At 44.8% G+C, this 17086-nt stretch overlaps 1 protein-coding gene across 1 annotated transcript; it reads right to left on the bottom strand.

Moving 5' to 3' along the window:
• Window positions 1-803: 803 nt before the first annotated feature.
• On the bottom strand, window positions 804-9633 carry LOC129653633 (pregnancy-associated glycoprotein 1-like). Its single transcript, XM_055583374.1, has 9 exons — window positions 9533-9633; window positions 8328-8478; window positions 7225-7342; window positions 7002-7126; window positions 5616-5809; window positions 4581-4697; window positions 2793-2934; window positions 2607-2705; window positions 804-917 (listed from the first exon to the last, which is right to left on the bottom strand). The coding sequence occupies exons 1-9, from the start codon at window positions 9631-9633 to the stop codon at window positions 804-806; spliced, it is 1161 nt and encodes a 386-aa protein (XP_055439349.1).
• Between the last annotated feature and the right edge of the window lie 7453 nt (window positions 9634-17086).

The raw sequence follows: 17086 nt of genomic DNA, 5'->3' as shown, positions 1-17086 counted from the left end.
GGTGGTGGAGTTGGTGGGTCATCACAAACTCTTCCATGGCCTAGAGTATCTACCAGTCATTATCCTTGGGGCTGCCTCTCCCCAGCTTCAGTCATGTAGTTCTGGGGGAAATTGACAATCATGTGTGTGGCTGGGTCAGAGCCAGAGACCATGCAAAGCCAGTCATAAGACCCTATGTCCCTGCCAGGATGGATGATCTGGGGCTGTCTGTATATGTGACTTGAGGTGGGTCATTCATAGAACACCCTTGAACTCTGATATTTGCAATCTTCTTTCCTTACTAGGTGATGCCTTTGGGATTTAAAGCCCTAGGGCAGGTAGCTTGGACTCCCTCACTAGGTGTAGAAGCCTTAAGGAAGAAAGTGGTCAGGCTGGGACCATCAAAGAAGAGGGAAGGGAAAGAGCGAAGGTGAGAGAGAATTGATGACTTCTGATTTCTTGGGCTGAGATATTTGTATTTGTATCTGATTCTTCTGTCCTGAATTCCCAGAATCATCTCAGTGAGTCTCCCTTTTCCTTGAAGCCAGTTGGAGTAGGGCTTCTCTCCATTTTGATTCAGACTTGGTTCTAGATCCTTCACTCCCAGACACAAACAGAGGCAACCGTTTGTGTCCACACCACTAAGAGTGAAACCCTTTATTCTTTACTGAGAATAGGGTGTGCAGATCACCAAATACAGTTCACCAGCATCCTGGGAAGTAGTGCTTAAAGTGTGAGTGAGTGTGTGTTAGGAGTCGCCTTACTGATACCTGAACCACTCCAAGCATTTACACTGCCCATGCCAGGCCAATCCTGTCATTTCCTCAATCAAAGACGGAAAAATACAGCCTCCGGAAGACATAACCCAGGATCCAGGTCTCTTTAGATGAACTCACTTTGTTCTGTTCAAAGGTTGTGTAGCAGTGTCTTCTAGAATCCTGGGGGTGCCGAACACACACCAGTTAGCATGAGCCCTTACCAGTGACTCTCCCCAATATCCAGACTCAGCACAATTCTTTGTTTTATTTCCCTCTTTTGGTAAGTATCAAGGGGTTTTCTCAGCAGCAGGGGATATGAGAGTTCATCCAAAACCAAAGAGGCCCAAGTCATGTTGCCATGAGGAAGGGTGTGGTGAGTGGAGGACTGGGAGTTGGGGAAACAGAGGAATGAAAACCAACAAAGTCCTACTGTAGAGCATAAGGAACTATATTCAATATTCAGTGATAAACCACATGAAAAAGAATAAGAAAAAATATATTTTTATGTGTATAGCTGAGTCACATTGCTGTGCAGGAGAACTTAATGCAACACTGAAGAGTAGCCACACTTCAATATAATTATTTAGAAAAGAAAAAGTGTGTCCATAGTTCCCCTCACTCCCTGTTTCTTTTCTTCTGGCTACTGCTCTTTTTTTTTTTCTCTTCAGAGAATGTGAGTTCTCCTCCTGCATCAGCACAATCCATACTTTATTAAAAAACTTTATTTTGTATTGGAGTATAGCTAATTAACAATATTCTGAGTTTCAGGTGGAAAGTAAAGGGACTCAACTCTATGTATCTGGGTATCCTGGTCTGAAAGACACCCCTCCCATCCAGGCTGTCATATAACTGAGCGGAGTTCCTTGTGCTACACAGCAACTCATTGTTGGTTATCCATCTTAAATAGAGCTGTGCCCACAACACGTTCTTGAAGACTTAACTCAGGAAATCTGAGAAGCCTCCTTCGGCCCACACTCACCCTCTTTGACCACTCCAGGCTTGGGTGGGTAAAGTACTCTGGTTCCCCATCACCACTGGTCAGTCCATAGCCCTCATCACCCCTAGTAAGTCCCCAGTACCCCAGTGCAGACCACCTTGAGATGCCATTTGCATGGAATCCAGTGCAGTTTTGCCCAGCACCAAGCAACCCTCCATATGGCTCAATGAGTTTGTGGTTTTAGAATTCCTGAAATTTCCTCTCTTCCTCAAATCCTTCTTTTAGCCCATCAGCCTGCTCTGAACTCTCACAGGGAGCTGACATGAAGCCTCCACCCTGTGCCGGGGCTGGGCAGTCACTGTGCACCCTTTATTCACCTTAGTATCCAACATCACACAGAGGTGTCAGGTACCCCAACTCACAAAGGAGGCACCTAGCCAGAACAAGGGAAAGACACAGCCAACAACTAGGCTGACCATGTAATTTATCTTCCAAACCAGGAAAACTGTGAGAAGGGAAGGGAGACTGTTAACTTATGCTGGGAAATCACACTGGGACTGTCCCCAGCCATTCTCCTTGTAACATGGCCTATTTCAGGGACTGCTAGAGCTGACTTTCATGTTCTTGCATCTAAGGGTTCAGATTGAATCGAAGCTCATATTGGACTGTGAACCTTAGTGTTCCCCTCTCCCTGACTCCCACCATGCCAGCATGGTATGGCGTCTCCACATTTATTTCTGGAAGATCAGTGTCCCACACGGCCGTTTACTCTCAAGTGATTGGTTTTGTGGGAGGCACTGGCCCAGCCACAGGGCTCAGCAGCATCTGCAATGGTGTGACATGGCCTCCAGAGGGCGCCCTCCTCCCAGCAGCAGCCCAAGGGTTCCTTCAAGCTCCAGTTTGAGAACAAACCCTCAGTATTGGCCCCTCACCTTGAGGATGTAGGCTCGATCTGGCACTGGGTAGTTGATGCCGTTGATGGTGAAGATAATATAGGCCAGGGTATTGACTGCAGAACATGAAACGTAGTGCTGTTAGAGACAGAGGGAGAGAGGTTGGCCCTGGAGATTCTTCTTGTGCGTGGAGACTGGGAGTGACCCTGGCGCATGAGCCTTCACCTTGGAACCCCGTGGTGTGGCACCAATGAGCTTCTGTATGTTATTGACCAGTGTACTTGGGCCTTCAATCACTGATGTCCCAGTGTCAAAAATGGCGTGGCAGCCACCAGAACAAGCAATAACCTTTCTTTTCATGGAGATGCTGAGAGACAATGGAAGAAAGCCGGCATCAAGTTCACTCTGAGTCTCCCCAGAGTTGCCCCCTTCCCGAATGTCTCCTAAACAGCACTTCGTCTTTTGCCCTCTTTCCTTTGCTCTCGACACAGCACCTTTCTTGACATCCTTGAATGCAGTATTTGAATACACCAGGATCTTTTGTACCTTGACACAAGCTGATCTTTCTTCCTAGAAGACTCCACTCCACTTTGACTAGCAAATTTCTTCTCATCTTCCAGGTTACACCTTAATTGTATTGTTTTTGGGAAGTCTTTCCCCTGGTGCTTATCAGTCTCCTGACTTGGTCACTCTCTGTAGAATCTTCCATACGTCTGCTGCTGCTTTTGCTGCTAACTCACTTCAGTCGTGTCCGACTCTGTGGGACCTCATAGAGGGCAGCCCACCAGGCTCCACCATCCCTGGGATTTCCCAGGCAAGAGTACTGGAGTGGGTTGCAATTGCCCTCTCCCCCTTATGTCTAGCATGTACCAAAGTCAAAATTCACTATGTGGGTGAGTCACTTCATGTACCTCTGCCTTCTTAGATGTGAGGGCAAGTTTTATTCTCCTTGCCTCCCTAAAGTGTCTGGCACACAGTGGATGCCCAATGCTTCTCTGTTCAATGAGTGAATGAAGACTGAGAAACAATAAGGAACCTCCAGAGAGCTGTATCTGGTGGGGAACAAATAACGGGTCACACATAGAGTGAAGATGTAGATTTGTAGGGGCAGCAGATTCTCAGAGTAGGGGGAGAGAGGGGCTCCTCTGGAAGAGGGTGTCTCCCAGCACTGCTCCTACAACCAGCTCAGACCCTGAGACCCTGGCCAGGAAATACATGACTAGCCCACAGAAACTCCAAAGGACAGATCAGCTTTTGTCTGAGGGTATCACACAGAATACTGTCAATTATGCCTCTTGTCCTCAGGTCACTCCTGGATCCCACCTACCTGATTCTCTGTTATAGCCCCTCCCACTGCATGCCCAAGAATGTGCGGTGTCTTTTTTATTAGATGTTTTCATGTCTTAAGACTGCAGCCAACCTCTCTCCACTGCTAGGTAGCTGCTCCCTAAAAAAACCAGTTTTCCCCATTTTCTCATGGCTGTCCCTGATTTAAAATGTACTGAGAACTTCTTATGTCCTATGTAGCCCTGGACATTTGGTCATCTTATCATAACTCTGTTCAGGCTGGAGAAATTCTTCCTGATCCTCTGTTCACCACACTGTAGAGCCCTCTAACCATGCTCCCCACCTCAAAGGGCAGTGGGTGCAGCACTCTCCAAGCGGAACAGACCTGTCTTGACCCTTTCAGGACCCCGGTCAGAGCCTTGCTCAGAAGGCCTGGGGATTATTAACCCATGGGTTGTTTGTGTATTTGTGTGTGTGTGTTTGTATATGTCTCTGTGTGTGCTTGTGTGTCTCTGACTAGCTATTCATGTTTTTATGTGTCTCTGGGTATGTTTATATGTGTCTGCTTGTGTGTTTCCATTTGTCTGTGTGTCTGTCTGTGTTCTTGTGTGTGGCGTATATGTCTGTATGACTGTGTGTCTGAGAATGCATTTGTGTGTGTCTTCCTGTGTCCATGAAAATTAGTGGGAGCATCACTTGGGCTGACCTTCAGAGGGAGAGGCTTACCAGTCCATGTGTACAATCCAGTCGCCCACTTGGATCAATGGTACCCAGTTGAGCTCTCCCTCATAGTAGCATTCGTCCACCCCACCAAACATCACCACACTGCCCTCCTGCTTGTATCTGTAGAGACAAGTGTTGGGGGAACCCCTGGGAGACAGTAACAACAGCACTGTCTGAGAGCTGTGCTTGTTCACCCATCAAGGCCCTAATAAGGTCCCCATATACAGATGCAGAAATAGCGCCTAGGAGAGACTGAGATCCAGAGTAAGGTCTGTTACTGGCTAATGAGTGGCACAGAGGAGCTTAGAAGCTGAATCACTTGGCTGGGCTCCACCCACTATGTCTTCTGAAGACTCCCTAGACCCCCAGCAACCTGAGTGCTCAGACACCCTCAGAGGACAGGGTGCTGAAGTGTTTGGATTTCCCCTTGTCCACCATGTCATTTTTCAGGAAAATCAAGGCCTGGGAGTTCTAAGGGTGTGGGTTCAGGTCACCCTGAGCTGGCTCCACTGGCCTGTGACCTATTCTGTCCAAAGGGCCCCACACTTAGAAGGGACCCCACCTCTACTCTCCCTGTCTTGAAATGCCTAATATTTCTTGAACAAGGGGTCCTACACTTTTGTGTCCCACACTTTTGTTTCTCACTGGCTCCTACAAATTGGGTAGCTGGTCCTGGGCTCCCAGTGGAATGTTAATGAGGAAGAAAAGATATCCAAAATAATTCTTCTTCTTTCCTTATCAAATTCATAAGCAAATCATATTGCTTTTTCCTTCAACTTGTTTCCTGTTGCCTTCCATTAGCCTTCCTCCTCACTCACTCCCCTAGACCATTTTGCCTTGAGCCCAGTAGTAGAGTTGTGTTCCAATAAAATTTTATTTATAAAAGCCAGGGGTGAAGCCAGTTGGACCCTGGGGCCATAGTTATCTGTGTTAGATTATCACTCAGGATACTTCTTTATCAAGTGTTCTATAATTTTCATGCAACTGAAAGCATCTTATAGCTAATTTGGAGAAAGGGACTGTCCATCTCAGACTTACTTGCTCAAGTAGAAGGCAAAAACAGGATCAGAAATGGCACCTTGATTCTTCAGCTTGTCAAAGATGGGGATGGCTCCAGAGGAGGATATGTTTGGGTAGTTCAAGCCCAAGATGCCATCAAAAGGTATACCATCAAACCCGTATTCCACCAGGCTTAGACTGAACAGCTGGTCAGTGCTTACAAGGTGCCCAATCTGTGGGAGAGAAGGGTGTTCCCACTTATAGATACGTGAAGAGGGGCTAGGACTGGGCAGGGGTGCATTGCCATTAGATGCTCAGAGAATAATTGAAGCTGGGCTCTGTCCTTGGTGGCCCACCGACAGTTAGATCAAGCTGGGAGGGAAATTTGGGTTCCATTTGTGAGAGGCTGTGAATTTTAAAATATCTGCCCCTCTGAAAAACACCACCCATGTGAGCCAAATTGGCCTCGTGGATTCTGTACAGGTGGTGTGACCAAGAGTCAGGCCAGGTCCCACTGGTGCCACTTTATAGAAAAAACAATCAAGAGCAAGAGCGCCTTCTCTTTGGCATCACTGTGACCTAATGACAGGAATGGACTGCATTCTTTGTAATGTACTTTGGATTCTGCATCTGCCCAGGAAGACAGAAGCCAAAAACACAATATTGCTTGTAGGGTTCTATGAAATTACTGCCTGGAGAATTCACTTTTAGGGGTATGTGTATGTTTCTGTGAGTGTGTATGAGGGAGAAAGAGAGAGAGGGGGGCAACTCAAGTATTTTGGGGGAGGCAGGCCATAGGTTTATTAGACGCTCAAGGGTCCTCTAGAGTGAGAACTCATTTTTCAGGCCCCTTGACTTCTCAGGCCCCCAGTTTTCAACTCTGGATACTTGAAGCCCTTGACTGCCCCCAGGGTCCACAAATCAGTTTTATCCTGTCCCCAAATACCCCACAGTAACTTCAGTCCTGAAAAGCCAGCCTAACTCCACCATTTACCACATGTGTGACCTCAGCAAGGCCCTTTCTGTATGCACCTCAGTTTTCTCATATGTTTCATGAGCTAATCAGAGTAACTGCTGTGTGGGGTCATTGCAGGATTAAACCAGTTATCACCTGAAAGTGCCTGGAACAGTCTGTGAATATAAAAGTGGGTTCCTTTATCCCTTCTTCTCGTTCCCAGCAAAATGAACCTTGAACTGCTCATAGGCAGAGGAGCTTCAAGTCCAAACCTCAAGCCACTTCCTGGGTTAGCTAACTTGTTTGCTCATGTGTACCATGGGCCCTGCCTCCCCAGAGACATGACCCTGTGGATAAGATGGCCAATATCTATAGGAGTTAGGCTAGGAAGGGTCCTGCCAGATGATCCTGCATCTGTTTTGCAAGCAGTGGTAACTCCATAGCCAGTCCTGACTCAGCATTTTTTACACTGTTCCCCGAACTGTGTCACGAACAACAATTCCTTTAATTCCCCCAGATGTGTAGGTGATGAGGAAGGTCTTATTGGTAGGCCAGATGGTGGAAGACTGAAGATGTCTGAACCTAACATGTGTAGCTGCAGACACAAGAGATGAGTGTCATCAGGTGTCAAGGGTGGAAACATGGTGGCAGGGCAAGTGAAGGATGGTCCAGGTACAGGGTGTCTGTACTCACAACAGGTTGGACTAGTGCAAAAGTCGGAGGGCACCCACAAGTCAGATGAGCCTGTGTCAAAGACAACCTGGAATTCCTGAGGGGGTGCTCCAATGGTGATGTTACCCATGTACAGCATCTACAGGGAGAAGGAAGGACTGGGTTAGTGCAGAACTGGCTACCCTCTATTCCCACACTGATGCCTCCCTCTGGGTGTCACATATCTCTTGAGATCACTTTCTAACCACCGTGCAGCTCACAGACTTTGGTCACCGAGGTATCTGCATTTGATATATTTTTCCTGCACTACATTGTATGCAGGATATTGATTCTATCACCAGGCGTTGAAGTAGTACCTCCTGCATGGAAAGCCCAGAGGCATAACCACTGGGCCTCCAGGACCACTGGACACTCAGGGAAGTCCTGGTGCCTTCATTTGAGAAGCTCTGTAGTCTCTTCAAGCCCAGCCTTAGCACCCACTTCTCCAGGAGGTCTTCTTGGTCAACCCCAGCCACTCCCTCTAAACTCAGACCACATCCAATCAACAGCACACAGTTGACCTTTTCATTTGACATGTATTTACTCTTTGCCTATCTCTCAGGCTGGCATGGGCATTTTTGAAGACATCTTGAAGACAAAATAAGTCCTTTTTCTTATCTAAAAACAGGAAACAAAATAATTCTTATGGCCATACTCAGAATACAGGTTCAGTAACTTTTTCCTGCTGTGGTTCTTGCATCTGTGGAAACTGAATTCCTCTACCTGGAGATTCACAGTTGCTTTGCAGTTGATTCCACCTTTTGATCAGTGATGATTCACTCTTCATCTATAACTGAGTGGCTCACTTAGTTCAGAAGGAACAATCACCCTCAAACTAATGACACATCTTTGACACAGAAATGGATGTTTACATGCCACCTGGTAATTGCCGGGCCCAGTCACAAAGACCAACATTTGAGGATGAGAGTGCCTTCTCCTCTGGGTGGGGTCCCTCTTTTCCAGTGTCTCTGCCTCCTGCAGGAACCCCAACCCCAACATCCCTCCTGGCATCTCCAGATGAGCCCAAGTGCTAGGCTAGAGCCAACAGTGGGTGCTGTGGAGCACCATCCTCCCAAAATACTCACATCCATAATGTTCCTTAGCGAGAGAGTAGTTAGATTTGAGTCACGAAAAGAAATCTGGGACAGTCTATAAGCATGCTCCTTCAGGCAATTGTTCAGCGTGTTTTTTCCACTGACGGTATTTCTCACGGTCTTCACTCTCCTTAGAGGTATTCTTTCACCGAGCATTTGACAAAGAAAACAAAGAAGATGCTACAATTAGCTCTGAGTGTTTAGGTATAACTGTCATTGTAACAGCCCTGTATATTGTCTAATCATTTTATGAAGCACATTATTATCAGAATCTTATGCATATACCATGGCAAAGACATAGACTTCAATACAGGTTCTGTTCTGCAATCTTGGGTAAGATATATGACAATGTGTTGTCTCAATCTCCCCTTTGGTAAAATGGTGGACTGTAACAATACAAACCCTCCAAATAGAATACCTTGGGGATAGGTGAAGTGATGGATATAAGGTACCTGATAAATAGGAAGTCTCAGCAATTACAGCCATTAGCATTGTTGTTGTCATCAACTCATTCCTTCTTATAGAACCTCAAGGAAGGAGGTAGAAGGGGGACTCTTATCCTCTTTTACAAGGGAGCAATTTGAAATGCAAGAGGTTTTTGAGTTGGCTGTGGTCACACTGCTTGTCTGATATAAAACAGTGTAAAACAGTGTATCTTCTCCAAGTTGAAAGAGAAGAGAGAGTTGAAAGATGAATCCAAGATATAGGGAACAATAAGGGAAATTCAGAGGCTTGAGAAGGAAGCACGAGTCAAATGAAAAATTAAAAGAAAACAACACAAAGAGAAACACACTCCCAGTGACTTCCAAAGAGATGGAGAAATAAATGACAGTGATACAGAGATGCAGACATAGACCAGGAAAAAAGAGGACATGTTGAAAAAAATGTAGAAAAGTGCTATTCCACAGTACCACATTGACATCTTCATAGACTGTGCACTGAACAGTTGCAAGGAGTTGCATTTTCAATAGGTCATGATATGACTGGACCCCAAGATTTGTGCAACCCAAATCTACACCAAGACCTTGGGATCCACAGTTCCTATAGCAAGTTACTTATCCATAATAAAGAGTTGAACTTTAAGATTCTTAGGGAAATACTTCATTACCTTCTAAACCTGATGGGTGGAAGAATAATCAGATGAAAAGAAAAATCCGAGAAAGGAATATGATGTGGCTTACAGTCCCCATACTTAGTTGACTATGCATTCTGAGAAGGCCACCAGCCCGAGGAGCACAAGCCACTTCATGTTTCTTTCCTGGCTCCAAGTAATCAGGGAACTTTGGGTTTGTAGCATGTAGTGGTGACCAGGAGCCCCTGGTTATATATGCTCTGACCTACCCTAGTTTTCTCCTTTAGGCCACTAAAAGATCTGGGAAAAAAAAAAAACTCTAGATAAAATCTTTACCTACATCAGTGTCCTTGGCAAATGGCCTTTGAAGCTTTTCAGAATACAGAGAATTGAACTGTAATCTCTTCTTTGAAGCTTGGCTGGAAAATCAAACTGATCTGCATGGACATCTAAGAAGACAGAGAACCTTTCCTACTTGGAGAAAAAACAGCTAAGAACATCATGAAAATGGATACTAGGGGTGATGCTCGACACTCGTCATTTCATGTCATCTTCCTAGCCACTTCATGAAATATGCATTGCTGTCTTCGTTGGAGAGGAGATTACTAGGAGGATAAGTTGTCGAATGGCAAAGTGAAGACTTCAGGGATAGCCCAGGGACACACAACTGGCTTAGGTAGTGGGTCTAATGGCAGACATCAGGGGCACCTATGATGCCAGACTGCATCAAAGATTTAGGGCCGAGCAGTACTTCAATTGCATGGTTTCAGTATTGGAAGAAATGTCATATGCATCCTTAAGATATTTTATGTCATCCAACAACTGTACAAGGAAGAACTGTGTGCTAGGTTGTGGATTAAAGGCTTCAAAGTCAAAGTTGATCAAGACAAAAATAGTTATTAGCTCAAGAGAGCTAGAAGTCTAGTTCTCACAAATCCATGGCCCCAGGAGGCAGGAGATATGGTTCTAGGACTAGGTGGCCATGTTGGAATAGGGGCAGCACAAGCCTTACCACTGGGTGCAGCTTTTCCTCCACTTCACCCTTGCTGGAAAGCAGGCCAGATGGCCATGTTTTCAAGAGAATCAGAAGTTTGGATATTTATGTACAATCCACTGATTTTAATGTTAGCAACTAATATTCTTTTTTCCCCAAAAAAAACAGTGGGAATGAAATCTCCACAGCGATGTGTTGGAATCAGCCTTCAGTCTCTGCAGATTTTTGTTTCTGGCCTAGACTTGGGAGTGCAGTGGGGACAGAGAGGAATTTAGTTCATGTTGGTTGATTTTTAAAGAGACTGAATCCATCGTAAACATGCTGACTCATTGAAAAAGATCCTGATATTAGGAAAGATTGAAGGCATGAGGAGAAGTGGAAGACAGAGGATGAGATGGGTGGATGGCATCACTAAGTCGATGGACATGAGCTTCAGCAAGCTCTGGCAGTTGGTGATGGATAGGGAAGCCTGGCATTCTGCAGTCTATGACTTTGCAAAAAGATGGACACAACTGAAGGACTGAACTGAACTGAACAAATTGAGAACAAAGACTAATTAATCTAATTGAATCAAGTTGTTGACTAGCTACCTATAACAACACATTACTTAAGTGGCTTTAAAATTCAGACTTATGAATCTACATGCAGAGTGGAATATCTTCTAAAGAAAAACAAAATATTGCCCATCAAAAACAAAACCAAAGAAAACCAAAAGAAAAAAAGGAAAGAAACCTGACACTATATTCAACAACTATATTCCCTTGGTATCTCTAATTTTCTTGAAGAAATCTCTAGTCTTTCCCATTCTATTGCTTTCCTCTATTTCTTTGCTTTGATCGCTGAGGAAGGCTTTCCTATCTCTCCTTGCTATTCTTTGGAACTCTGCATTCAAATGGGTATAGCTTTCCTTTTCTCATTTGCTTTTTGCTTCCCTTCTTTTCACAGCTCTGCCTCCTCAGACAGCCATTTTTCTTTTTTGCATTTCTTTTTCTGGGGGATGGTCTTTATTCCTGTCTCCTGTACAATGTCATGAACTTATGCCCATAGTTCATCAGGAACTCTGTCTATTAGATCTAGTCCCTTAAATCTATTTCTCACTTCCAGTGCATAGTCATAAGGGATTTGATTTAGGTCATACCTGAATGGTCTAGTGCTTTTCTCCACTTTCTTCAATTTCAGTCTGAATTTGGCAATAAGATGTTCATGATCTGAGCCACCGTCAGCTCCCAGACTTGTTTTTGCAACTGTATAGAGCTTCTCCATTCTTGGCTGCAAAGAATATAATCATTCTGATTTTGGTTCCAACCATCTGGTGATATCCATGTGCAGAGTTTTCTCCTGTGTTGTTGGAAGAGGGTGTTTACTATGACCAGTGTGTTCTCTTGGCAGAACTCTTTTAGCCTTTGCTCTGTTTCATTCTGTACTCAAAGGCCAAATTTGCATGTTACTCCTGGTGTTTCTTGACTCCTACTTTGGCATTCCAGTCCCCTATAATGAAAATGACATCTTTTTTGGGTGTTAGTAATAGAAGGTCTTATAAGTCTTCATAGAACTGTTCAACTTCAACTTTTTCAGTGTTACTTTCGGGGCATAGACTTGGATTACAGTGATATTGAATGGTTTGCCTTGGAAACAAACAGAGATCATACTGTCGTTTTTGAGATTGCATCCAAGTACTGCATTTCAGACTCTTTTGTTGACTATGATGTCTACTCCATTTCTTCTAAGGGATTCCTGCCTACAGTAGTAGATATAATGGTCATCTGAGTCAAATTCACCCATTCCAGCCCACCTTAGTTCACTGATTCCTAGAATGTTTATGTTCACTCTTGCCATCTCCTCTTTGACCACTTCCAATTTGCCTTGATTCATGGACCTGACAGTCCGGGTTCCTATGCAATAGTGCTCTCTACAGCATTGAATCTTCCTTCTATCACCAGTCCCACCCTCAACGGGGTGTTGTCTTTGCTTTGGCTCATCCCTTCATTCATTCTGGAGTTATTTCTCTACTGATCTGCAGTAAATATTGGGCACCTACCAACCTGGGGAGTTCATCTTTCAGTGTCCTATCTTTTTGCCTTATCATACTGTTCATGGGGTTATCAAGGCAATAGTACTGAAGTGGTTTGCCATTCCCTTCTCCAGTGGACCACATTCTGTCAGACCTCTCCACCATGACCTGTCCATCTTGTGTGATCGCACATGGCATGGCTTAGTTTCTTGAGTTAAACAAGGCTGTGATCCGTGTGACAGATTGGCTAGTTGTCTGTGATTGTGGTTTCAGTCTGTCTGCCCTCTGATGCCCTCTCTCAGTGCCTACCATCTTACTTGGGTTTCTCTTACCTTGGACATGGGGTATCTCTTCACAGCTGCTCCAGCAAAGCAGAGCCGCTGCTCCTTACCTTGGTAGTAGGGTAGCTCCTCTTGGCTGCCACCCCTGATTTGGATGTGGGGAAGTTCCTCTCCACCACGCTTTGGCACTGACGTCGCAGCCACCATACATCTGCACCGCCATTGCAGCTGAGGCAAGCTATAATTCAACAACTTATTGTTCCACATATTGTTTCTGTTGTGACAGAATTGTATATATGTTAACAGGTAAAAGCAAGATAATAATTAAAACTAATGTTCTGAAGTAAGCCGTTCAGTGGCTAGAAAAAGAGATTCACACATAATATATAGAAGTTCAGTTCAAACCCTGCTGTCTTAAATCTTGAACTGAAAGTACAAGTTTGTACCAATTAATTATATTCCTTTTTATTTTAATTTTTAAAGAAAATTGGTACTTCCTCCTCTGACCACTGTAAAGCCTAGAAGCAGTGACAACTTTATAACAGTGACTATTCTGAGGTCTAACTTGTAGCTTCTAACTACATTTCCCATTAGATGATCTTAAAGAGAAGGCTGATTTCAGGACTGGGTAAAGAAATGCACAAAATGATCTTGGGAATTCTGAAGGACCAGAAAGCTGAGGGACCTCAAAGACCAATGGGGACTGGACAGAAAGTTCAGGAATCCAAATGAAAAGGCCAAACGCCTACCAGTTTTTTTGTGTGTGTGTGTGCAGAATGATGTTTCTGCTTCTCAACACACTGTTTATGTTTGTCAAAGCTTTCCTGCCAAAAAGCAAACGTCCTCTGATTTCATGGCTGCAGGCAGCATCCACAGTCGTTTTAGAGGCTAAGATGAAGAAATCTGTGACTGCTTCCACATTTTCTCCTTCTATTTGCCATGAAGGATGGGGCTGGATGCCATGATCTTAACTTTTTAATATTTAATTTTAAGCTGGCCAAATGTGTCCAAATGTTAATAGGCAGCATCTACTTTGTCACTGTGATAGACTGCTAGGGCACCAACTTACCATTCTGAGCACTGAGAAAGGAAAATAATCATCAATGTTTATGTTATTTTTGTTTCTATTAAGCATAGGTTATATAACTACTAACAGCTTCAGGAAAACAAGCTAGACTGTCCCTTCTGGGGGTGATGAGAGAGTTATGGGGAGCCGCTATAATAGAGATGAAGCCTCACTCACTGGCCTGCAGCTCACCTCCTGCTGTGGAGGTCTGGCTCCTAATAGACCAAGGACTGGTACTGGTCCTGACCTACTGTGCTGGTGTTGTGGACTCCTTCTCTTAAACCAATAGTGGGACATTCTGTAAGACAAACAACCCTACTTCCTCTCCATTTCTGAACAAATAAATGGCATTAAAATTGGAAGAGAAACACTTATTTAGTCCTAAAGGAGAACAACCAAGTGCAACATAGGACAACATTCTTTCAATAAACTGTGAAAAGACATCTGCTTTTTGAGAATCAGGGAAATTTTCACATGGACTGGATATAAAATGTTCATTTTGGAGGGAACCAAAGAACATTTTTTTCATATCTTATCATTCTACCCCAAATACTCATTATGTACATTTGTTGAAATGTTCATCTTGTCCCTAAAATACTTCAAGAAAAATGAATAAGGAGTAAAAAGAGAATGAAATGATGGTCTGTCTTGATTAAAAAAACAGATAGCTGCTATGCTCTGCTATGCATAGCCGCTATGGATTGAATTGTGTCCACCCTTTATTCCCAATGTGATGGTATTAGGAAGTAGGGCCTTTGGGAGGTACCCAGGTTGACATAGGGTTTTGATGGTGGTCCCTCATGATGGGATTAGCCTTTTCCTCTTTTTCTCTCTTATTCTCCCTCTTCTTCCTTCCCTTCAACCACCACATATGAGAACATACCAACAAGAGAAAGACTGATGCAAGTCAAGAATGTTTCTGCTGGGAACTCAATTGGCCACCACCTTGATGTTGCATAGTCTCCAGTCTATGACAACCTGTGGGACTGAGTTTAGTTTTGTAGTTATTGATGCTGAATGATGAAATATAGGGTTCATGACACTCTTCTTTCTTATATTTGTCATGTTTGAAATTGTTTTGCACTAAAAAGCACCCCACTCCAGTACTCTTGCCTGGAGAATCCCATGGATGGAGGAGCCTGGTGAGCTGTAGTCCATGGGGTTGCTAAGAGTCGGACAAGACTGAGCAACTTCACTTTCACTTTTCACTTTCATGCACTGGAGAAGGAAATGGCAACCCACTCCAGTGTTCTTGCCTGGAGAATCCCAGGGACGGGGGAGCCTCATGGGCTGCCGTCTATGGGGTCTCACAGAGTCAGACATGACTGAAGCGACTTAGCAGCAGCAAGAAGTTTATAGAAAGTCCATTTTGAAGTTTCTGTCTTAGTGATACCCTGAGGATCCCAAGATAACAGATTCAGGCAGGTCCCCAATAATTGAGTGGTTGGAAGACTACATGCTCCTTACTCCAACACAACTCTTGTCATCTGAAAACTGTCTCCCACACCTGAAACCCTTACCACGCCCCTTCCCCATCTTCATCTCCATTCCTCTCTTAAGCTGAGTCATCTAGCTGGAGATGTTGATGATTCAGGACAAAGTCTGGAAGCAGAAGGAATATAGACAGTTTTAGAAAGAATGAACTGGGAAGACCTGTCATGGTTTTTCCCTTCTTTAGTGCCATCTGCAGGTGAGGAATTGAGACTGGATAGGAATGGAGCCACAAGTGGGACTGCCTAGATATCTACAAGTGAAGGGAATAGGAATTCGGAACCCAGTAACGAGGAGGTGGGCAGCTTGCACAGGACCCAGGAGGGAAGGAAGAAGGACTGGGAAAAGAATAGTGCCTACCTGAGTTCCAGAACTTCTTGAGTCTTCCAATTAAACTTGCAGGTCATTTCCTTCCTGCTGGAATTCCTGCTGAAGATATGGAGGGGAGAGAGCTGTACTAACTGCTAATGAGTCACAGGGAGAGGGACAGCCTCCACTAGAGGCCCTTTGATTCCATGCTAACTGCAGGTATCATCCCAAGCCAGACAGCAAATGGCAGGTCATCCAAAAGATGACCTATTTTAAATAGTATTTAAAATATACAAAATTGGGCTAAGAGTTCTGGCATATCTAGTTCCCAGAGTCTTTTAGGAGACATGATTCATCAGCCTAATTTGGGTTTCTGCTGAAGAATCTACAAGCTTCCCCATTGGTAACTTTTGACTTATACCTACCTAATCTCATTCCACAGAACCCAAATGATGGTAAGTTCCAGGGAGCAAGGCCTCTAAGGCCCTCAGTGCCACAGCAACAGTGTGCCAAGTGGTCTACCACTCCCAGTCCTGAGCCCAGGACCCATGAACATCACCAGACAGTTACAGCCCCCTGCCCACCAGAGGCAGCCTCAGCATCCTCAGCAACATCCACCTCTGAGCCCCTTGTCCACTGATTGGCACTGAGCCTCAGTCTGGAACAAGTGTTCTGGAGCAAGTCCAGTCTCCCTCATCCAAGAGATGGGAAACTGAACCCTGGGGTGTATGACTCACCTTAAAGCTGCAGGTAAGTTAGTGAAGACTTGGGACCCAGGAACTCTGGTTCCCAGGCTAGGAGACATCCAGGAAGTTGAAGATGAGAGAAAGCTCAATTGCTCCTACTACTGGGTAGCTCTAAGATATCTGCAAGCACCAGAGTGCAAGTTTCTTTCCAGTTGCCCCTCAAGTCTGGTTCTGATTTTATCAGTAGACCTGCCTCTGTGTAGCAGCAAGAAAGCAATATGCAGGACTGTTTCTTCTGGGTTCCAGGCACTGGGAGAACCCTGGCTGTAGTGACCCTAGGAGGCAGCAATGCAGGTGGTGACTGACTCACTCCCAACTCAGAGTCCCCAGAGCTCCCGCTCCTCCTTCACACAAGACAGACCCTTGGCTGACTGGGTAACATGAACCTGCATTCACAGCAAGAAGCATTCTCTTCTCTGCCTTCTGGCGACTTAGATATATGCCTTATGCTTCCTCCGGGAACCACTGGCTGAGCGAGTTCAGGGTCTGAGACTAGCCTGGATTCATGGGATGTGTTCCCTCCTGAGGCACCAAAGACATCTTCGAGATTCAAAGGCCTTGAGAGAATTACAATCACCCTTATATTTTGTAGGGACTTTGCTTTATGAATCTGGTTGGAGCAAAAGGACAGAAACACAGGACAAGGCTGGACATCTCTGGGTCCCAACTGACTGTGAGTTGAGTTCCAGCCACCAGGCTTCACAGTCATGTTGTGATGTTATTCACAAGCCATCTTTGAAGAAGGAATAGAGGAAAGAGTTTTTGGTCAGAGAGCAGTAT

This window comes from Bubalus kerabau, chromosome 5 (assembly GCF_029407905.1).
Source record: "Bubalus kerabau isolate K-KA32 ecotype Philippines breed swamp buffalo chromosome 5, PCC_UOA_SB_1v2, whole genome shotgun sequence".
Lineage (NCBI taxonomy): Eukaryota > Metazoa > Chordata > Mammalia > Artiodactyla > Bovidae > Bubalus > Bubalus kerabau.
Note: the sequence above shows the minus strand (reverse complement) of the source record. Positions and strands in the feature narration are given on the sequence as shown.

Excerpts from the sequence above, each read along its gene's own strand:
- LOC129653633 (XM_055583374.1), bottom strand. The coding sequence starts at position 9,633 with ATGCTACAAACCCAAAGTTCCCTGATTACTTGGAGCCAGGAAAGAAAC. Across the intron at positions 2,935-4,580 it reads TGGATTGTACACATGGACTG|CATCTCCATGAAAAGAAAGG; the intron begins GTAAGCCTCTCC and ends ATTGTCTCTCAG. Across the intron at positions 2,706-2,792 it reads CCACACCACGGGGTTCCAAG|CACTACGTTTCATGTTCTGC; the intron begins GTGAAGGCTCAT and ends TGTCTCTAACAG.